General features: G+C 36.6%; 2 protein-coding genes across 3 annotated transcripts; one reads left to right on the top strand and one right to left on the bottom strand.

Moving 5' to 3' along the window:
• Positions 1–1228: 1228 nt before the first annotated feature.
• On the bottom strand, positions 1229–2036 carry LOC147867415 (uncharacterized). The gene has a single exon (XM_087315195.1). The coding sequence runs from the start codon at positions 1985–1987 to the stop codon at positions 1442–1444; it is 546 nt and encodes a 181-aa protein (XP_087171321.1). The 5' UTR covers positions 1988–2036; the 3' UTR covers positions 1229–1441.
• A 2969-nt stretch (positions 2037–5005) lies between these two features.
• Positions 5006–23045, top strand: LOC147867414 (DNA gyrase subunit B, chloroplastic/mitochondrial-like). 2 transcript variants are annotated; one of them, XM_087315194.1, is made up of 21 exons: positions 5006–5203; positions 6216–6351; positions 6764–6844; positions 7120–7233; positions 7341–7397; positions 9038–9139; positions 9271–9421; positions 9537–9613; positions 10488–10598; positions 11064–11134; positions 11408–11549; positions 11751–11849; positions 15660–15788; positions 15957–16071; positions 16159–16226; positions 21710–21823; positions 21915–22031; positions 22173–22226; positions 22319–22424; positions 22498–22628; positions 22712–23045. In XM_087315194.1, the coding sequence occupies exons 1-21, from the start codon at positions 5037–5039 to the stop codon at positions 22778–22780; spliced, it is 2211 nt and encodes a 736-aa protein (XP_087171320.1). In that variant the 5' UTR covers positions 5006–5036; the 3' UTR covers positions 22781–23045. The 2 variants fall into 2 exon arrangements, with proteins under 2 accessions (XP_087171320.1, XP_087171319.1); XM_087315193.1 differs by having other exon boundaries at positions 6213–6351.
• The last annotated feature ends 925 nt before the right edge of the window (positions 23046–23970 follow it).

Below are 23970 nucleotides of genomic sequence, written 5' to 3'. Positions count from 1 at the left end.
GACCATACAAGCGACTCAAACACTTGCATTTAGAATCAAGCATAGAGGCCCAAGCTCTTGAATGTCCTAACTAAATGGTTATGTACACATGATCAACGCAATCTAGTCAAAGGATTTGCTCGAACGTACATGAAACCATACATGCGGGCGAAACACTTGCATTTAGAATCAAACATAGAGGCCCAAGCTCTTGAATGTCCTCACTAAATGGTTATGTCCACATGATCAAAACAATCTCGTTGTAGGATTTGCTCAACTTACATGAAACCATACAAGTGGGTCAAACACTTGATTTAGAATAAAACATAGATTCCCAAGCTCCCCAGATAATGGGAGAAAACAGGTCAAGACCCAAACATTAGTAAACAATAGTATAATATGATAATGGTATGCTATAAAACATTCACCAATATAAAAAGAAAACTCTACTGATGGATGAAGCAACACTTTGAGAAGCATTCTACTCACGTGCAATGATTTATTTCAACTCTTGCTTTATAATTTTTTTAAAGGGTTTCATGAAGCATATTCAAAAGACGCGACACAGCTTTAAATTTTAATGGCAAACTTCATGCAATGCATGCAATCATTAATATAAGAGACACACAACTTTAAAAAGCAATGCCAAAATTCTTGAAATGCATGAAAGAATTAGTACAAAAAACACATCCATCTATGACCCATCAATTGAGCCTGCCACTCACAATGCTTATAGCATATGGATGTTTTATGTATACAATAACAAATAGATAACATATAAATCCCACGTTTTCAGTATACCTTAATTGGATTTTAAGACTTTTTAGTTGTGACTAACAAACTAAAATCTTTATCCAAATAACAAAAACCTACAACCTTACCATAGAAAGCAATAATGCACTGGATACACTTGCCATAAGCATTTAACCAATAAAAAGACATAATCCTGTATAGTCAGTTTTCTTGAACTATAACATCATAGATATGCTTAATTAACCACAAGGCAATACTTTACATCCAACCCCTGACCAAACATTACCAAATGCACTGAAAACCTATAGTTGCCACACCATTAAAGGCATTCAGCATAAAGGCCTTTAACACTAACGATATAACACATGTCATTTATTCTATTTATATGCTTGCATTTTCTTTCCCAGAAACCTTATGATAACCACAAGGAATTGGCTATTCATGAAAAAATCTTCACAAGTTCATTAACAAACTCTAAATACCAAGACAGATACAATAACAGAATGTGAAATCTTTATTATACATAACCAGGAGAAAGAGAAGTATTTTGAGCAATGCAGCAAAGTTCTTCTACTACTTATATGCAATTAAACTCCCCGCATACACAGTGTCTTGTGATAACTATCATAACCAAAGGAGCATAACAACATCCAATAAATAAACCTTTGATCAAACACCACAAACACAAAATCCTAAAGCAAATCCATGGTCAATACCTAGACCCCTGAGCTCTGCTTGCAGTACTCGCACTAACTGAGAACTTCCTCTCGGGGGGCGCGAACTCGGGTTTTTTGATGGACAGTATCTCTCGCCCACCGCCACCAATCGATGCAACACGGACAGTGATTTCTTGACCCACCTTGAACAACCTCTCGAGGATGGCCAAGCCTCCCGTAAACCCTAAATCTTGTGCGGGAAGATACGCTTGCTTCCCACTCGGCATCTTGCAGAAGTAGCCAACTGGGATCACATCCTGTATAATCGCTTGCTGTGTCCCTGCATCTCCTTTCTGTAGAAGCTTGTGAGGCGCGAGATCGATGTTCTTGGCTTCTTCTTCCATCTCCGCTTGGACCTGCGCTTGAGAGATCGGTTCTCTCCTGTACCATCGCCAAATATGAGCTGGCATGAGAGTTCTTGTATTCAACCCCGTAGCCATGTTGTTGTTCTGTGCAGAGGTGAGGCTAAATTCGGTTGCAGATAATCTTCGAGCTACAAGGGAGGAGGCTGGGCGCAGTATCCTCGCTGCAGGCTTCATCTTCTCTTCTCCTCTCTCTCTCACTCGTTCCCTCTTGTTTCTTACTCTGTCACAGCAATTTGCTTTCCCTCTAAAACCCTAGGCTTGACCCACACACCCCACCCTCTTTCACCATCGACGTATATATATATATGTACATACATACTATATAATGTATGTATGCATACATACATATATATATATATATATATATATGTACATACTGTATCCATATACATACATGCTAGATGGGACGGTCGTGATTTCACTTCGCCTTTTCTCCTCTATTTCATATATATGTATTTGGATTCTAAAAGAGCTTGGATGGATGTATAGCTCAGTTGCTCATTGCATATCGGAGGTCGTGGGTTCAACCCCTACATCCCATAGTGGCATCCATCTATTTTCTTGAAATAGGAGATTTATATATATATATGGTGTAGTAGGGAGATGAGAAATTTGGGTTTTATTGAACAATACAATATGTAATGATGACTTACCACTAGGGTAAGCTAATTACAATACAAAAAAGAAAGAAAGATCAAGTTTACTATTGTTCCTCGGCAATCATATGACCCACCCACCTAGCCCCTCCCTCCTATGGATCATTTTCATGATTTGCGGTTGTGTCGAGTTGATAAGTTGCTATCAATGTTCAAAAGATTGTTGATGGCCATTGCAATTAAGAGTGTTTTGCAATGAGAGAACCCCCATCCCATGTGAGGATATACAAAGAATGTTGATGTGCGATAACTTCATTGTACATGGAATGTGGGGCAATTGACTCCTTGTTGAGCTAGGACAAGCATGGAATCTAGTGGATGATCATTCCACATTGGATAAGATGGAGCCCTAGCAAATTGCTATCAATAACCAGAGTTATTTCAACTTGCCATTTGGGTGGACATTGGACATTAAATTTATATTCTTTAAGTAATCATGACTCATGAAGCTTATTTGTGTTTGATAAAATTTATGGGTTATTTTCTTTTCCAAAAACACTATTTCACATTAGCTAGCAAATAGAATACATACATCAGAGTTTACCCGAATCCACAGTGGGATCAACATATACAAATTCATGCTTTTTATGACTATACAAGTCATAAACAAAGATTGACCTATGAATTATATTGTTACAGTAGACATTCGGTTAAGTGCGCACTTTGAACGCAAGGGAAATGTGCGCACTTAACCGAGCTGCGCATTTAGGGCTTTTTTAGTAATAATAAAAAAAACCCAATTTTTTCTTTCTTGTTCTAATTTTGAGGAAACCCAACCCCAACAGCCATCGTTGAGGCCCTCCTTGCTGCTGTAATCGCTCCCACGCTGCTGCAATCCATGTCACTCACCACGTTTCTTTCTGATGTCTATTTTTTTGTGTCTATGCTATAAATACGAGAGAAAGATTCTGAAGAGAAGGGAGGTCTTGTGGATAGTTTAGATGGCCTGATTCTCTACATATTTTAGATGGTAATTGTTTAGAGATTGTGCGTGATGTCGTTAGTTTGAATTGTGGCATGTGGTTTAGGAGAAACAATCCACATACTTGGTTGAGATAGTGCTACAAAAATACCTAAGAGTAGGGAGCTATCAATCGATTAATAGTTTTTCTTTTATGTGAGTCCACATAACGAGCTATTAATCGATTAATAGCTTTCCCTTCATGTGAGTCCACATAATGAGCTATTAATCGATTAATAGTTCACATAAAAGAAAAACTATCAATCAATTAATAGCTTTCCCCTAATGTGAGTCCACATAATGCGCTTTTAATTGATTAATAGTTTTTCCTTTATGTAAGTCCACATAACTAGCTATTAATCGATTAATAGATTTCCTTTCATGTGAGTCCACATAATGAGCTATTAATTGATTAATAGTTTTTCCTTTCTGTGAACTCACATAAAAGAAAAACTATTAATCGATTAATAGCTTTCCCCTAATGTGAATCCACATAATGAGCTATTAATCAATTAATAACTTTCCCCTAATGTGAGTCCACATAATGAGCTATTAATCGATTAATAGCTTTCCCCTAATGTGAATCCACATAATGAGCTATTAATCAATTAATAGCTTTCCCCTAATGTAAGTCCACATAATGAGCTATTGATCGATTAATGGCTTTCCCTAATGTGAGTCCACATAATGAGCTATTAATCGATTAATAGTTTTTCCTTTATGTGAGCTCACATAATGAGCAATTAATCAATTAATAGCTTTCCCCTAATATAAGTCCACATAATGAGCTATTAATTGATTAACCAATCGATAGTTTTCGCTTCATTAACCCTCACCCAACTTGTGCAATGGTAGGAATGCAAGATCTAAGTTCAATTCATTTTGTGGTTCACAACATCAATTTTATTGAATGTTGATCATTTTGTTGTTTTTTGAATGTTTAGAATATAGTTTCAATTTGGTTTTATGTAATTTCATCATGAAACAATGAAATTTTTATGATCTCTATTTTGACTTCTATACAAAGCGCACTTAATAGAATGGCACATTTAAGTGGGCACACACTTAACCGAATGTCTACTGTACATCATTAATTGCATTTGATTTCATACATTGGTATCTTTGTGATTTCCCGAGATCAAAGGTTATGTAAAATTATATTTCATAGCTAAAACGTAAATGGGATCAAAAACCTCCCCCTCAATGCTTTTGTTTATTTATATCCCTAAAGTGTGCACGAGTTCTAATCGTTTAATTTAGCAAACACCTCCGAATGAGCAATTTATATAATCATTCGATCATTCCACCTCCCCCCCTCATTTTATTTCTCTCTTTTGGGGTTCCTTCCATAATTCCCTTCATAACAAAAACAAAAACGAACAATAATCACAACTCGACGACTAGATAGATAGATAAGATAATAAACGGCGTCTGAACTGAACTTGCATTTATCGAGAGGGAAGGGCATTTCTGGAAATAGCAAAAAGCCTTTAATAATAAGCACATATGTACATACATAGGCGCAAGCATTTTAAAATCACCATACATATTCCCTGACGAAGAAGAACAAACAAACACACCACCATTTCTCCCCTTCTTTTTGGCCATGGCCATCTCTGCTGTGGCTATGGCGTCTTCCTGTTGCCGGTCTTCTTCTCATACCTTACACCGCTTCTCCCGTTTTAAAAGAACATTGAATATCTCTCTCTTAATCCACAGAACTAATGCTTCTCCAGTTCGATCATTTCCTTGCTCACGTCTTCATCTTTCAAGGTACTGAAACTGTAATTCAGAAAGAAAATAAGCAGTCTTCTCCTTTTCCCTTGTTCGTGTCTGCATATTTCTAGGTTTATCAAACCATAACTCAGAGAAAAGGAAATTCTTCTTCTTGTTCCTTGAGTATTCATTTTTCAAGGCAATAAACGTTTCATCTCAGAGAAAAGAAACGCTGCTTTTTCTTCTTATTGAATCATCTTGCTGAAGTCCTTCCGAGTTAATAGACCCAAATGCAAAGGGTTGGAATAGTGACGGGAGATAGTGGTTAGTTCACGTTTTTATATGTTATTTCAAGGTTATAAACATTAAAGCCAGAGAAGTTTTACTAAATCTTAGCTCAACTTTTTATATGTTTATTCAAGTTAAATGCAAACTCATAGAAATGTTTTTCTGAAACTCAGCTCCTCGCATACTTTGACATGTTCTAAATCCTCTAAATATACTTCAAACATGAACCTAGAGGAGTATTTTCGACATTTTAGTTTAGCTCCTCATATCCTTTTGGCATACCCTTTGAAGTCAAACGTTGACTTGGAGAAACTGAAGCTTATCTTGTGAGGTTCTTTTGATATTTTCTAATCTCATGATTATAAATGCTAACTCAGAGAAACGTTTTCTACTTCTACTGTTAACTCATTCTTTTATCTGCCCTAATGTGTTTCAAGATAATTTAAACCTTAATTCAGAGTAGTTTTTTCTTTAGCTTAGCTTGCACTATATACTCAGAGGTTATAAACTGTAAATCGTACCTGCTTTTCAAAGTTTAATCCACGTTTTAAATGCTTTTATCTCAAAGGTAAAGAATATAACTCAGTGATGGTTTTCCATAATTAGCTCCATCAATTCTTTTGTAATATTATAATTTCAAAGTAAATTTAAACAACTCAGAGAAGTTTTTTCTAAAGCTTTGCTTTGCTCATTTTCTTCTTTTTTGTTGTAATTGGTTTTCAAGGCAATGTAAACATTAAGTTGGAGAGCTTTTTACTAAAGCTTCACTCCTTTACAGAAGTTACTTTAAAGCAACCACTTTGGAAGTAGGACGACAGTCGACTTCCCTTATCAGGTCGTTTGTTACTGCTAGCTTAACCTTAGAAGCACCTTCGACCGATGCTGCTGCAAGTGCTTATGATGCAGATCAAATTCAGGTACTTAGTATGCTCTTTCCTTGATCTTATGAACACCATTATGTATTTTTTAAGGTTTTGAAAGGACTGCTTTTATTTCTTATTTTCTTTTCACACACTATTTCTGAAGGCGTTTTCCATGTAATTTTCTATCATTTGCTTTATTACATGTAATGCGAGATGTTCTGAGTGTAAACTTTTCAATTTTTAGTTTCAAATGCGTCTATACATTTTTTACCACACGTCTTGTTATGTTGAGACTACATCAATTGCAAACAGATTTACAAAAGCTTTTTCTGGTTTCACTGGTCAGTTTGGCCTTTGGTAGACGCCAGTACATATTTCTTTACTGTCCTGGAAGGATCACATTTCTTTCTTGTTCTTCTTCATTTTCTTGGATTGATTTTTTGAAGGAGTTTTGCTTTTCATTAAGGTTCTGGAAGGGCTAGAACCTGTTCGAAAGAGGCCTGGTATGTACATTGGGAGCACAGGGCCTAGAGGTCTTCACCATCTGGTATGTCGTCTTTACAAGTGAATATGTATGTTATAACCATGTTAATTACAAGTATTATGATTTTAACCACGTAAGGATTGTGCTTTAACCATGTGAATAGGTTTGTCCTTCACAAAGTTTGTGATTAAAGTCTTAACCATGTATAGATTGTGCTTTAACCATGTGAATATTATAACTTCTTCCTTTATGAGGATTGTATTAGTCATGTGAATATTTTAAACTTCTCCTGTGTAACGTGCAACTAATATGCATTCACTTTGTATAACTTTTTTTAGGTCTACGAGGTCTTGGACAATGCCATAGATGAAGTCCAAGCTGGCTTTTCCACACAAGTAGATGTTGTACTGTATCCTGATGGTTCAGTTTGCATAACAGATGATGGAAGGGGGGTCAGTATCTCATATTCTACCATGAATTCTCTTTTAAAAAGTAATGTCATAAGTCTTCCTTGTTCAGTTCGTAATAAAAATCTTCATTTTTTGTTTTGTTTGATCAGATACCTACTGATATACATCCCAGAACCAAGAAATCAGCACTTGAGACTGTTCTTACGGTGTGAGCTTCATCTTGTAAATATTTTATGCTTCATTGCTGAAGTCATCTCATTTTATTTTCTTTTATGATATCTTAGTCTCTGTCCATTACATCCCTCACTAAAGTTTAAGCTTGGTTGCCAATAATGAAAGCATTAGATTTTCAGATTTGTGTTCCATCAAGTTCTCAAAGTGATGAAATATTTCTAGTTTCCAGATTCTTTATTAAATGCAGCAGGTCAATTTGTGGTCCACATATATGTGTTTATCAATGCTGGTATTTAATTCCACAAACTAGGCTCTTCTTTGTCTATTACCATCCCAGTTTTCTTAATTTCATGTATCTAAGATCCACATGTTTATGAAGTCTTTAGCGGCAAGGAATTCAAAAGTTAAATTCGTTCCAACGCTGATGATTCTAGATTTTCACACGTTAATGTTGTCCAATTTCCTCTCTCTGTATACCTATGCAAGAGATCTTTCGAAGACAAAAGTTTCCATGTATCTGATTTGCAAGTCTTACATGTATAGATGACGAGATTCTTCAGTTTTGTCCTTAGTCTATTTCTATTTCTATTTACGTTTTTGCATAGTTACATTTATTTTGGCTTGCTGTTCTCAAAGAAGCGACAACATTTTCAGAGGTAATCTCTTTTTGATCTTATAGACCATTTTGACCTCTTCAAAGACATTATTATATCTTTCTTCTTTAGAGAGAAAAAAATCTGAAACGTCTAGTCTATGTACATAGTCTCTGTTTTCTAATTGCTAAACAGCCACTTAATTCTTCATCACACTTTTGGTGTGCATTAGATTGTCATAATGCAAGGTTTAGGATGATTGTTCCTCTTTTTTTGTGAAATGGTGAATCCACCGTTTTTGCTTTTCCATTTTTGTAGGCATTTGCAAGATCTCGGACTTTAGCGTCTGTCTTGTGACCAATCATATTTTGCCAAGAATAAGGTCACTTGATTGGCTGCCAGAAAAATTGCAAAGTTTGGATTTTTGAGGCTGTTGATGGCGTTGGAAAATCATGTGATATGCATCCCTCTTTTTGTTATAGAGTTGGTCTCTATCATTGTTATTTTCTTTGCTCTATACATTGATGTGCTGAGTGCCAATAGTGATCTTGTCGACATGCTCCTTAGTTCATGCGGGCATTGTCATTTGATAACTATTCATTTTGCTAGCTGTACCAAATTACCAAGAGTAGATGATAGTTGGAACTACCAAGGTCATAACCACCTTGGTACTCAAAGGTTTCTTTCAGCTAAGTTGCAGCATATTCTGAAAGTCATTGTCAATCTAGTTTTGGGGGGGATGTGAAGATGCCAATAATTTTATGACAAATTTAATCCCTTAGTTGTGAAATGACTTCCTAGAAACTCCAGATATGAAGTTTCTCTGTGAATGCAATAGTGAAAGGAACTCAAAACATTCTATCTTTTTGATCAAGTTTCCTCTTTGCACTGCTGGGGTATAACATTTTATTTCTTTGCTTTTAGAGATGAAGATTTTAAAATTCAAATCAAGGTTCTGTGATGTGGTCTAATTTTTAAAGTTCCAAGTTGTTTCAATCGCTGCATTACTCTTGTTGAAAGCCATACACAAAAATATTGTTTAGTCCTTTTTTGGAATTTGTCTGTGAAAACATTTCTAGGTTCTTCATGCTGGAGGCAAGTTTGGGGGTGAAAGCAGTGGATATAGTGTCTCAGGTGGGCTACACGGCGTAGGTGTCTCAGTTGTCAATGCCCTCTCTGAGGTTAGTTGGTGTTTCCTCTTATGTTGCTACGCTATATCTTATGCATCAATTGTAGGATTGTTTTTTAAATTGAAAAGGACTTCACTTTTGCCCTTTCTTTTATGGAAATGAAACACTATTTTATGATGTAGAGGCTGGAAGTCACAGTATGGAGGAATGGCATAGAGCATTTCCAGGTTTATAGTAGAGGCAAGCCTATGACTGAACTTATCCAAAGGAATCTTCAAGATAAAGAAATTTCTCGAACTGGCACCCGTGTCAAGTTTTGGCCAGACAAAGAAGGTTTGAGTTTCTTTCTTAAGATTGAATATAAAGATGTTGGTTGGGCAAATAATATCTCAAATGTCATAATCAGGGCCACATTGTTTTGCCTTATTCTTTGCATTGCATTTTGCAGTATTCGTGTCAACAACAGCATTTGACTATCAAGTAATAGCTGGTCGAGTAAGGGAGTTAGCATTCCTGAACCCTGAGGTATAACTTTTAATATTTAAATCCTTAATTATAAATCAAAGTGTGTTTAATTGCTGAATTTTAAACTCAGGGTTATTTAATCAAAAGTCTCTTTTGTAATTGTAATTAGAATCTTGTGAACAACTATTTAGATTGAGTTGGAATTAACAAGAATAATAATAATCTCCTCCAATATAATGAAGAGATAGAGAAGAATGTAATGAAGCCCTCTCTAATATTAAGGAAGATGTAGGGCTAAGGGAAAATGTATGGACGGCATTTTTATTTATTTGTACAGAGCTATTATGCTACGTAATATAGACTTATATACTTCCATATTATTTTAATATGATGTATGCTATGTAATATTGACTCATATAATTCCATATTATTTTAATATGATGAGCAAGATCTTAAAAGTTAAATGCCTTTGATCATGCTTGAACTATATTATATTTTATCACAATTGTGAACATGAACATGAACAGGAATGTGAATGTGAACTCAATCTCAATCTTCAAAACTTGAGTTGCTTGAAATTTTCAATCTTGATAATTGATGAACATGTTTTCTATGGAGGAAGAATTGTTAAAACTGTCAAAAGAACAATCATATATAGAACTGTCCAAGTAAAGGCATGTAAAGAAAAACAATTGTAAGAAAACGTGTATAGCTGTCTTTAAAAGCTGCATTTAGCATTTCAGTCATAACACATGCTCTATAATTTTGTAGATCGTTGAAAGTCAAACAGAAAAAGCAAAAGCAAAAACATACAAAATGATGGAAACTCTGCCTTATAGAAGATCAAATATTTCCACTTGTGCATAATTAGAAGTTTGCTACACTGTTGTCCTTGGCTGGTAAATTACAAAATACTGCCATCAATCTTTTGCAGGTAACTATCAATTTAAATCAGGAGGATGACAATCCAGACAAAGTCAAGAAGAATCAATATCACTTTGGAGGGGGTCTGGTCGAATATGTTACCTGGTTGAACAAAGACAAGGCAAGATTATGAATTAATTCTTAAAAATTGCATGTGCTTTTTGTTGTTGATTGCCTCTCAAGTTAGTTTGCCTAGGATCTCCAAATTTGTAGGCCATACTCCATAATGTTCTTGTGTTTAGGCCATACTCCATAATATCTTGTGTTTAGGTTATGCTTCTTGTTTGCTGTGAGGTCATTACCTGAAAAGTACATTCAAGTCTTTTTGAGCCACAAAAACACCTGAACTGAACTGTTTTATTCAGCTTGTTACTGCATTCTATTGATATTCACGTAATGCCATATGTAGTCAAAAAACGTTTATCAATATTTCATTTACTCAGATGATTTTGATATTTTCACAATTCACCTAGGATTAATAATGTTTGTGATTCAATTACAATCGTCAATTTAAAATAATGATGTTTGAATGTGTTATGGTATGTCTAGTTTACTAAATTGTGATGGTGAATTGGTTTATTAACAGAAACCATTGAATGAAGCTATTGCATTCAGTAGAGAAAGAGATAATATCAAAGTTGACGTGGTTTTGCAATGGTAAATACAACTCTTTAACTATTTTAACCACTATTATCCCATTCTGTACTATTGGAAATTCTCATGCAAATTGGCAAGCATGGAATTATTTATTTAAACAAGTTCCATCTCCCCAATGTTATTCTAGAATGGAAGTGATGTAATGATAATACTTCACTAAGATGGTTCTAATACAAAGAATGTTCATAAGAGGATAAAAAAATGAGGGTGTAGTTTCAGCTGTTTCTCAATCTCAGAGTTCTACTCTTTCACATGTTTGGAAACGTTGTCTAGGTGTGCTGATGCATATACCGATACGCTTCTTGGATATGCAAATAGCATTCGGACAAATGATGGCGGCACCCATCTAGATGGAGCAAAAGCTGCAATAACGCGGACTCTGAATGTGTTGGGAAGGAGAACCAAAGCTATCAAGGTACTTGTAGCTGTTTTGCCGTGTTTCTAATTTCTCCATAATCTTGAAAATATAGTTAGAAATTGGGAAATGTCTATTGCCATATGCGAAAAGGTTTTGGTTTAGATCATCATTTGATGCTTCTACCTAGTCCAAATGTATGTATATTTTTGCAAGATAGATAGAATATTTGCCAATAAGACTTGATAATTTTGTATACAGGAAAAGGATGAAAATCTTAGTGGAGAGCATGCTCGAGAAGGACTGACTTGTATAGTTTCAGTTAAAGTTCCAAATCCTGAATTCGAGGGCCAAACCAAGGTTTGTTGATGTATAAGTAATTGTTGTAAATTAGTAAATGGTTTTTCTTATAATATGAATCAATGCAAGTTAGCATTCCTAGTACAATTGGGTATACCCTAAAAGACTTGGATCACACCAAGGGAGCGTCATCCCAGAGATGTTCTACTGCAAAGATCATTTCATGAACTTCTTTAGAAGATAGATTCATACAAAGACTACAGTACATGGATGTCTACATGCCATATAGTGCTCGAAAAGCAATATGCCCGTGACACCTTGCTCCCATTGCTAGCACATATATTTAATAAAGCCATGTGTGAAGGTTTCCCTAAAAGATTGACTCAGCATACCATTGTGCCAATCCTCAAGAGTGGAGACCCCATGATGCCAAGCAACTATAGGACAATCATGATTGGCCATTACTTGGCTAAACTATATGGGTCAATTCTAGAATCAGAATTAAGTATATGGGTAGAGCAAAATGGCTGCTGTTCAGTTGGACAGGCAGACTTTTGGAAGGGGTTCACAACTTTGGATCGCATATTCACCCTCCGGGCTCTTATTGAGCAGGGCAGAGCCCACAATAAGAGGATTTATTGCTGCTTTGTGGATTTCCGAAAAGCCTTTGACACTGTGCCACGTGCCCGGCTTATGCAGTAGCTAGAAGCCCTTGGTGTTCCTACATATATGCAATGGGGAAAACTATTTTGTAAGGACAAAGGTTTGTCAATCAACATGGACAAAACTAAAGTGATGGTGTTTAACACCACTCAAGCATGGGTAACAAGATCAGAACCAGAATTCTTCTTGGGAGAGGAAAAGGTGGAATACACACGCTCCTACACATACCTAGGAGTAACATTTACAAGACCTAGGTTCTCCTTACAGGAGGCAGCGTGTGCCCGACTTTCTTGTGGATATGCAGCCCTTGGTGCTCTCGAGAGAAAATGTGCACATTTGCAGTTCCAAGAGCCACAAACTAAGTTATGGTTATTTGATACACTTGTCACACCAACTCTTCTCTATGGAGTAGAAACATGTGGACCGAGTCTTAACAAGGCAAATCATTGGAAAGATTTAGAGAGACCTTTAGTGTCAATGATTGCTCGCATGATAAGGAGCAAAGTATCGGTGCCCCACGATATAATCCAGGCAGAGATGGGAGCAACACCTATAATAATCGAGGCATTGTTCCGATCAGTGACATTTATCCAACGTCTTTGGGAGCTCCCTAAACGAAGGTACCCAAGGTTTGCACTTATGTCATCAAGACAACTGGCTGAAAATGGAGACACTCATTGTTGGTATTTTGAAATGCAGCAATGGTTCGAGTCATATGGCATGAGTATAAATGCACTACCCCCGTTCCAATATAGCTTGGACTGTTCCCATCTAAATATGACCAAAGTGGAAAAGAACAAAGTGATCCGAATTGATATTATTAACTTAGAAAACAAGATAACATGGATCAGCCCCAAAATTCCACTTGGTACAAAGATGGCCCACTGTAAGACACACTTTTTACATACATCGGAGGATGGATTCGTTATCAAGCCACCTTATATGGACATACATCTATCCTATGCGTTGCGTATGTGATAGGCCAGCTACGAACTTCATCACATCAGCTACAAATTGAGGTAGGCAGATATACACGACTACCTCTAGAAGAGAATTTGCCAATTGTGTCGTCAAGGAGTGGAATCTGAGGAACACTATGTTTGTCATTGTTGTGTCTTTTATGAAAGCAGAGGGAGATACCATTGCCTCTTTAAACAACGCTTTGGCCCACTACGCAAGGTAATGGAATGTGAGGACCAACGATGCCTAGGACTTTTCTTGCTAGAGCTCAAGAGACATCGGGAAAAGTTGTTGAAGAATACAACCACACAAGCTCATCCACAAAGAACAATCACAACTTTCTTTAGCCCCATCACTCGTACTAATGCTACAAGTCCATCACGGGATACACAAATGGGTCCCAGAGCAGGACATAACAAAGGGGTTACAAATGATCGGGCAATAGCAATTTGCCGTGCACGAGGCCCCGGCCCCATGGACCACGACCCCGACACCCTTGTCATCGACAGACCCATTATCTCCCGCCATCGTAGGTGCTTCCCTCGCTTTGAAGACATTTCCATTCTGGATCGACCTATGCTAGAGACCAAAAACCACATTCCCTCGTTTCTTCTCTTTTCATCTTATTTACTTTTATATTTACTGTGTAATATTTATTTTATTTTGATTTGTTCTCGAAGACGAGAAAACACTCAAGATGTAATCTCTTATTTAGTCTTATAGGCCGTTTTGGCCTCTTAAAAGACGTTAATATATCTTTCTTCCTCCTCTTCTCTTCTCTATCTTTTTCTATATCTCTCCATCACATACCTAGAGCCGAAAGATCTTGTAAATGAAAAAAGGAAAGAGCAAAAGGAAGGAACCCAACTTACAAGAACATCAGAGAGAAGTATGCAATCTGCTACATGGATTCCACCATTCAACAAGTGATGGAGAAGGCTGACCCATGAAACTTTGGCCAAAACTTGCATGTGCTTCAAACGTATATGGAATCAACCCTCATATTAGCATTTGGGGATGCTATGACAATTTCACATAACTGATTTTTCCATAAATCCACACTTCCACTGATAGCGTGTTACAGAATCACCACAGAGCAAGTAGAGAAATGCTTATGACAATAAAGATCGCACGTATTAGCTTGTGAGATGCAGCAAAAGTTGCACATGTCTGGTTTTTGCAAATAGCTCCACACCTCCACTAACAATGTGTTGAGGAGTGACCAAAGCGCAAGCAAAGGAATGCCAATGAGAGTATCAAGATATAAGGCAACATGGGCCATATATGTTTAGTCACTATACATTATGGTTATGCGCTCCAAAATCATCTCCAAAATCACTCCACCACATGATCAACATCATGATCATGGAGCTTTAGGAAACCTAGAGTTTTATTTTTGCTATGGATAACACGAATTTGCCCATATTTGTAATCATTGTTTATCTCATATGCTGATTTTGGCCACGAATGGATGACAATTTAGCTTTCTTTCATTTCTCTTTGTTAGTTAGGTTTCTCTCTTTATGGCTACACATAGAATAAAATAATAGAAGAATATCTATTTTATGTACACAAAAGTTAGTTTTATAAAGGTATTACATGTAAATTTTCATTAATCAACGCAGCTGAGCAGTGCGCTAATCCATTTGATTATGAATTTCTCTTAAGGATGTGTACCTTCTATTCAAAAGAAAAAGAATGCTGGGTGAAGTAAAAACTTCACAAAACTATTGAAGCAAAACCAAACCTAACCATAAACTGATTGATTGTGGAAAGAGCCAAGTTTGTTTTATTGAACATGCAGGATGCGACCTCATTTTGTTCACTTTGATTTCGACATGTCCTTTAGTCTACCAATCTGGTTTTCTTTTACCTTTTTTCTCAATGTTTGATATAAACATGAGGTCTCCCTTGTAATTTTCTTAATATTTCTAGAAAGATGCCCACACATTCACCATCAGCTCGATAAGTGTAACCTTTTTTAATAAGGCTTGGTGGAAGGCTGTACACAAACAACGTATTTATTTTAATAAGATCATGATTTAATGTTCCTATGAAAATTTCTGCTGTTTAATAAACCATGAATTTGTGGACATGCATGCTTATATAATGTATTACTACTGATAACTGGATCATTTTCATGGTTGTATAAAGATGTACTCAATATAAAGATGCACTAATTGGCCTCAGGCATTTTGAAGTAATGATTATTTGTGTTACGAATGATTTTTATTTTGTTATCTGCAGACCAGGTTAGGTAATCCAGAAGTGAGAAAAGTGGTCGAACAGTCCTTACAGGAAACTCTCACGGAATATTTGGAATGCCATCCAGCAGAGCTGGAAGCAATCTTGTCTAAATCAATCCAAGCTTTGAAGGTACTATCATAACTATTAGTGCATTCTTGTTTCAAACCTTTTCTTGTGATGCAATTGATTTTCCCTTAATTCCATGTTTATTTTAGTAAGAGGACTCCATAATAACCTCAATAGTTTCGTTTCCTATCAATATCAAGAATAGATCACTTGTACTCTTGCCATGTTCAGGCAGCTTTGGCAGCTAAGAATGCTAGAGAACTTGTGAGAAGGAAAAGTGTGCTGAAGTCTTCAATGCTTCCAGGGAAGCTAGCTGATTGTAGTTGCAATAATCCAAGAGATGCAGGTTTATAGTCAATCAATCTTCAGTTGTATCACATATGCAAATTACTGAAAACATCTCTCTTCTATTAACGATTGTATTTTATTGTAGAAATTTTTATTGTTGAGGGAGATTCTGCAGGTGGAAGTGCAAAGCAAGCAAGAGATCGACATTTTCAGGTCATTTCTACCTTCAATATTTGTTCCTCATCTTTGCCTTCTCTTGTAATATTTGTAAGAGCTTATATTCTATGTTTTGAATTGTATTGATCTCTCTCTCTCTCTCTCTCTGCCATTGATTTTGGGAAGGCCTAGGATCATCATGGATTGGTAGGTAAGCACTTTATCTATGCCAGTGACATCTTGCTCCTATTGCTAGCACTCACCTTTAATAGAGCTATATGAAGGTTTCCCTACTAGATGGATAGAGCTCAGCTTATGCAACAGTTAAAAGCCCAAGCCCTCTGTGTCCCTATAGATATGCAATGGGGAATCTATGCATTGGTAGGATCATCATGGATTGGTAGGTAAGCACTTTATCTATGCCAGTGACATCTTGCTCCTATTGCTAGCACTCACCTTTAATAGAGCTATATGAAGGTTTCCCTACTAGATGGATAGAGCTCAGCTTATGCAACAGTTAAAAGCCCAAGCCCTCTGTGTCCCTATAGATATGCAATGGGGAATCTATGCATTGGTAGGATCATCATGGATTGGTAGGTAAGCACTTTATCTATGCCAGTGACATCTTGCTCCTATTGCTAGCACTCACCTTTAATAGAGCTATATGAAGGTTTCCCTACTAGATGGATAGAGCTCAGCTTATGCAACAGTTAAAAGCCCAAGTCCTCTGTGTCCCTATAGATATGCAATGGGGAATCTATGCATTGGTAGGATCATCATGGATTGGTAGGTAAGCACTTTATCTATGCCAGTGACATCTTGCTCCTATTGCTAGCACTCACCTTTAATAGAGCTATATGAAGGTTTCCCTACTAGATGGATAGAGCTCAGCTTATGCAACAGTTAAAAGCCCAAGTCCTCTGTGTCCCTATAGATATGCAATGGGGAATCTATGCATTGGTAGGATCATCATGGATTGGTAGGTAAGCACTTTATCTATGCCAGTGACATCTTGCTCCTATTGCTAGCACTCACCTTTAATAGAGCTATATGAAGGTTTCCCTACTAGATGGATAGAGCTCAGCTTATGCAACAGTTAAAAGCCCAAGCCCTCTGTGTCCCTATAGATATGCAATGGGGAATCTATGCATTATATGAATCCGTGTCAGGAAAAGTATGGTCTCCCAATGGTTTGACAGCTGTTGTGGTTAGCAAATTTGAGTAAGACAAGGATGCCAACTATCACCCACTCTCTTCGCTCTCTATATAGATGAGGTATCACATTACATAGAAAGATTCAGGGGTTTGGGAGTAGGCCTAGCAGGTATAGCTATACAAATATTACTAATGCTGATGATATTGTGCTGATTTCTGAATCTCCGGAGGGACCAGAAAGACATTGAAATGCCTTGAAAGTATTTTGTATGAAACATGGATAAAACTAAAGTGATGGTATTTAACACCACTCAAGCATGGGCAACAAGATTAGAACGAGAATTCTTCTTGGCAGAGGAAAAGGTGGCCTACACATGCTCCTATGCATACCTCGGAGTAACATTTACAGGGTTCCCCTTACATGAAATTGCTTGTGCCCAACTTTTCGTGGATATGCAGCCCTTAATGTTCTTGAAAGGTTTTAACTGGAAAGATAATAGGGATGTTTAGTCTCAATGATTGCTCGCATGATAAGGAGCAAAGCATCAGTGCCCCATGATATAATCTGGGTAGAGATGTGAACAGACCCTATAATCATCAAGTCGTTATTCCAATTAGTGACATGGTTGATCCACATGACATAAGTGTAAATGCACCAGGTTTCAATATAGCTTCGATTGCCGCCATCCAAACATGACCAAAGTGGAAAAAAATAGAGTGATCCGAATTGATATTAACTTGGGAAACAAGATAACATGGATCAGCCCCAAAATATCACTTGGTAGGAAGATGACCCACTATAAGCATACTTTTTACAAACATCATAGGATGGATTCATCATCAGGCCATTGTATATCCTATGCATTGGGCAATGTGATAGAGCAGATGTGAACTACTTCACGTCACCTAGAGATTGAGGTAGGCAGATATGCACAAATACCTCTAGAAGGAAAAACTTGCCAATTGTGTCATCAGGGAGTTGAATCAGAAGAACACTATGTTTGTCATTGTAGCGTTTTTTATGAAATAAGAGAGATATACCATTGCGTTTTTAAACAAGTCTTTGAATCATTACACAAGGTAATAAAATACGAGGACAAACATTGCTTGGGAAATTTTCTCGCTAAAATGCAAGAGACATAGGGAAAAGTTACTGAAGGACAACAATACAACCACACGAACTCCAAAATATAAGAAATGCCTTTGATCAGTTACAATTTGAGAAGGCCTAGGATTATGATGGATTGGCAGGTGAGCACTTTATCTATGCCCGAGACATCTTGGACCCATTGCTAGCACACATCTTTAATAGAGTTGTGTGAAGGTTTCCCTACTAGACTGACAGAACATACCATTGTGCCAATCCTCTGGAGTGAAGTCCCCATGATGCCTAGCGACAACAAGAAAATCATGATTGGTTATTACTTGGCTATAAAGACAAAAATTACAATATGTTTTAACTTTAGAATCTTTTTTTATTATCTTTAGTCTCTTTTTATCTTATTACACTGTATTAATAACTGTATTAATGTTTGTTGATTTTGTTTTCATATTTGCTGAATCTTTGCATTTATCCTCTTACTCCCCTCCCCGTCAATGTCTGCTGAATCCTTTTATTAATCCCTCTGAATCTTTGCTGCACTTCTACCTTAATCTCTGCACGAATCTTCGTTAATCCCTACCTACTGTCTGAATGAACAACTCATGAAGTGGAGGTCTAGATACTCATGAAGATGGAACAAATACGTGGACGATACCACGAAGATATTAAGGAAGGAAATGGAGGGGGGCACTCCAGGTAGTACTTCAAGGATGAACAAGATACCCAAAATGCAAATCTCATCAGACAAAGAAGAGGAAAAAGATGATTTTTTTTTGGCAACTAGTTAGGGATGGGATGATATTAATCTCATGAGACATAATATAGAAATGGCCTTAAAACAGGAATGCAACTAGAGATAGAAAAACATATTTTTTTAATGAAGTTTTGAAGAGTGAACTTAGGAAATCACATTGTAAACATTGTATGACCATTGTATTTAGATGTTAAAGATTTTTTTTTGTCTGATCAAATTACTTAAAATCTGAAATATCATCAAGTAAGGTCAAACTAATATCAATGAACTAAGCCATTAATGTAATTCTAAATAAAGTTTGAGAGGTAGTCGAAAAGTGCATCCCTATAGAAAGAGAGAATGTATAGAAGTAAATGCAAACATGGGTGCTGAACATGCTTAGATTGAAGTAAAGGTAAATTCTCCTTTGATTGATGCAATCAAAGCACCCACAAATAAGTTAGACGTGATGAATGTAACATTAAAAGAAGAAACCACATTGGAAGCTCGTGCATTGCATGTATGAGTTGTTGGAGTTGCATTGTTTGAAAAAGGAAGCCCATAAAAGATGTTGGAAACATTGGAATAAGGATCTGCAATTGAAGATTTCAATTGCTCCAATGTAGATGGTGGGTAGATATGAGTCTTGGCTGTATGGCTATAATCGTTTGGTTCATGGATACAGACAATGAAAAGTTTTCCGATCCAAGATGGGGCACTCAAGGGTGACAAAAAATATGTATATGGTGATCTCACTTGCAAAGAAAAGATTCAAGTGAAAAGAAAGGTTGAAAAACATGTTGCCTATAGAAACGGGAAGGTCGTTATAGAGAACAGACAGAATATATGCCCTATTAGGCCTTAAACATGACTATCTGGAATTGGATAGGCTCACTAAGGATAGATATTGGATTTGCATGCAAAGAACCCATCAACACATTGGCCGTAAAACACCGGGATGTATAGGGATATAGATGGAAGTCTGTATGTGTCCTTATCCACGCATGCTAGGAAGCACTAGTGGAATGGTGTCATACAAAGAAGAGCTCCATGCTAGAGTGTGTGTTGTGAACAAGGATGTAGATGCACATTTTATGTGGATACAATTACGAAAAGGGGATTGTAGTGAGCTATATGCTGCAAATTTCCACTTTCCACTTTCCACTTTCCTACTCAAAGTTTACAATCCTTAGAGAATCACTATATTTACTATTACACAATGACATTGTAAGATTCACTAATTTGAATCAACCAACAATTTTGTTTGACACAAGCAAGACCATGTATGGAGGAGTTGTAGTGGAAGTTGGCCTAAAGTGACAAGCTCAAGATATGTATTCGTCACAAATGATGTCCCAAGGTAGCTGCAAGCATGGTATAAGATAAACACACCGCCATATTCCAATAGTTTGGATGGTTCACACCTTAACATGGCTGAAGTGGAAAATAATGAGTGACCTGAGCTGATATTGTTAAATTGGATAATGGAAGAACATGGGTCAGCCCCACAACATGGCTCATCTCTTGGTAGGAGGATGGTCAACAACAAATCACTACACATGTCATAAGATGAATTTATTATGATGCCTTCTTATGTCATAACGCATCATTGTGTTCACAACCTATGGAAGGTTGGATATGCCAACTGTGCCATCAAGGGGCTGGAATTGGAAGAATACTCAGTTTGACATTGTGGTGTGCTTTATGAAATAAGAGGGAGATACCATTGCCTCTTCAAATAAGTCTTTGCCTGCTACTCAAGGTCATGGAATACAAAGACCAACAGTGCTTGGGACACTTCTTGCTAGAACTGAAAAGACATAGACGAAAGTTTTTGAAGGACAATACTACAGCTATAACAAGTTATCAACAGAGAGCAATTACAACTTTTTCAACTCCATCAGTCCTCACACTATCAAGGACTATGCAAACGGAGGGTTCTTGATAAAAATGCTTGAATGGGTTTACAATACATGAAGCAATAGTTATGTGTCATTCACGTAGGCCATGATCGTCTGGACCATGGTCTTGCATGATTGCCCAGCACCGAAGGTACTTCCCTTGTTTTGGAGGTCACTTTGTCTTGAAGATTTCTTGAAGACAAAAGCTTCAGTCTAAGTTCAAAATCTTAAGTTCTTAGATATCTAGATTCTTTAGTATTCTATGTTTAGCTATATTTACGTTGGTTTGTTGTTCTTATAGATGCGGAAACACGTTAAGATGTAATCTCGTGGAGTGAGCTTTTTCTCATGACCTCATAAAGAGAAAGTTATACTAAACACATACTGAGATGTTATACTCTTGATATTTGTCACGTTTTTAAAGAACCTTTTTGTGCTGAATTGAACTTTAATGCATTACTCAATGGGAATGTTTTCTTAAAGCACATTTTTCCTTTTGAAATATGAATCTGCCTCACTAGCAGAATGCCATTTGTATAATATAGGATCAATATGAATTTTACCTTATCGATGTAAAGAGTAAAGAGAGGGAAAATGCAATGACCTCATATACAATGTATAGAAATATTTTGTAATGATTGTTTTTTAGGCTGTGCTTCCATTAAGGGGAAAGATACTTAATGTTGAGCGTAAAGACGAAGCTTCATTGTACAAAAATACAGAAATCCAGAGTCTAATCACTGGGCTGGGACTTGGAATGAAAGTGAGTGTGCTGTAGTTTCTCATACTAAGCTACATACATTCTTATTTTGTCATAATTATTGCACTGAGCTACATTGTTTCTTTTGTACAAGGGTGAAGATTTCAACAAGAATGGACTTCGGTATCACAAAATAATTGTTCTTACGGATGCAGATGTTGATGGTGCTCATATTCGGACACTTCTTTTAACTTTTTTCTTCAGGTATCAGGTAAGGATAGAGAGTCAATCTCGGTTTCTGATGGCTCTCTCAACACCTTCCTATTTACCTATCCTATCAATGACATTGGTTAAGTTGTGTTAGCTTCTGATCAGAGTTAATTAGCTCATATGAATTGATTCATAATTGCAGAGGGCCCTGTTTGAGGGTAGTTACATTTATGTTGGTGTTCCCCCACTTTACAAGGTATTGTTTGAAAGCAAATGCAAAAGGTCATGAGGATGTACAATTGATTTCTTGTGCGAGACTTGTGTCTAATTATGTCTTGAATTTCATAGGTAGAGAGAGGAAAACAAGTACATTATTGTTACAATGAAGATGACTTACAGATGCTCACAAAGGGTTTCCCTGCAAATGCATCGTTTACCATCCAAAGGTTTAAAGGTAAATGCTATATAAAGCATGCATATCGTCTAAGTAGCTCTTCTTTATATTAAGTTGTCAAAAATTATTACAGGTCTGGGTGAAATGATGCCATCTCAGCTGTGGGAGACAACGATGGATCCTACCAAAAGACTCTTGAAGCAATTGACCATTGATGATGCAGCGGAAGCCAATTTAATCTTTTCAAAATTGCTTGGAGAGGAGGTCGAATATGATATTATTTTTTAATATGTTTTGGATGTTTATTATGAGTATTTACTGGTAAAATGTATGATATATATTTGCAGGTTGAATACCGGAAAGAGCTTATCTTGAAATACTCCTCTGAAGTCAACCCAGAGAGTTTAGATTTATAGATGATTTATAAGGTACACCTCTACCTTCAAACATTGTGTTGATGATGTGATCTACAATGTTTATGGTCTTGCGACAAGCCTGTATGTATTTTGTTCAGTGGCTCTAATGAGGTGTAATTATTCATTCTCATTCTTTTTTGGACAAGTTAAATCATGCCATGCCGTAGGGCTAAAATTCGAGTACTTACTACCATTTGTAATCCAAATGTTATCAGTAAGTACACATTATTTGGTATTATTTAGTAGTTTCATAAATTTGATGAAATACTCCTCGAGCTTGATCTTCCAAATTAGTCCAATACGCCTCCAAAGTCGGAGTTCATTGACATAGTTCAGGTGCGTGGCTAGGTTTATAGCTAGAGAATCTATTCTTTTGTTTGTATGCTACATTGTTCATGGGGCTCATCTTGCTACCTAAGGGCAGTCTCATCCAGGCCTTCAATTATTGCATGGCGCAGTACTCTTTTTTTATTCAGAAATTCATGATAACCGAGGAAAGTAAATCTTGTGACATAATCAGGTGAATAAACCATTCTCTTGATTCACTAATCAGGAAACTAATACCGTAACCGAATTCACATGTATTTAGACAAGCATTCATTTCAACAGTTTCCTCTTCACAATAATGAAGTCAATGGGTTGAAATGTGTAGTTAGCAGTCACAAATGGTCTATTCAAATTCTACTGGTCACCGAAAAGTTAAACTTAATTGATTGGTGATATAATGTTATTGGGACATGAAGGATACATATATTGTGATCATTCATTGAGTGATGTACCAAGTCTGTTATATTGTGTTATCTTCATTATTATTATATTTGGTTACGCTCTCCTTGTGCAATTAAATTTATGGCTTTTAGTCTTTAATGCATCTTTTGGGGCCAAGATAATTAATTGCTGAAAGAGAAAAATATAATGAATAGGTGAAGAGAGGTGTAGATATTGTGTTGGTGGCCAAAGAATCTATGATTGTTTTATAGATACATATTACAAAGGTAGTTGTTGAGACAGACTACCTTCCCATTCTTAAAATTATGGCGGCATGCCAATGTCATTATCTAACTTTTGAGGTTCCCAACGAAGGGAATGGTAAAGAAAGAGTTGGGAAGGATGTTTGTATGTCAGATATTGTGGTTGTGGTCGAAGGAACATTGTTTGGAACTAGTGATAAAGAGTCCCCACTTCAAGGT

The sequence above is a fragment of the Azolla caroliniana genome, unplaced genomic scaffold (genome assembly GCF_043228905.1).
Source record: "Azolla caroliniana isolate FFs.n. ecotype wild unplaced genomic scaffold, voAzoCaro1.0.p SCAF_2, whole genome shotgun sequence".
In the NCBI taxonomy this organism is placed as follows: Eukaryota; Viridiplantae; Streptophyta; class Polypodiopsida; order Salviniales; family Salviniaceae; genus Azolla; species Azolla caroliniana.
Note: the sequence above shows the minus strand (reverse complement) of the source record. Positions and strands in the feature narration are given on the sequence as shown.

Coding starts and splice junctions, on each gene's coding strand:
- LOC147867415 (XM_087315195.1), bottom strand. CDS start 1,987: ATGAAGCCTGCAGCGAGGATACTGCGCCCAGCCTCCTCCCTTGTAGCT.
- LOC147867414 (XM_087315193.1), top strand. CDS start 5,037: ATGGCCATCTCTGCTGTGGCTATGGCGTCTTCCTGTTGCCGGTCTTCT. Junction 11,550..11,750: donor GGAGAACCAAAGCTATCAAG/GTACTTGTAGCT, acceptor TTTTGTATACAG/GAAAAGGATGAAAATCTTAG. Junction 11,850..15,659: donor AATTCGAGGGCCAAACCAAG/GTTTGTTGATGT, acceptor TGTTATCTGCAG/ACCAGGTTAGGTAATCCAGA.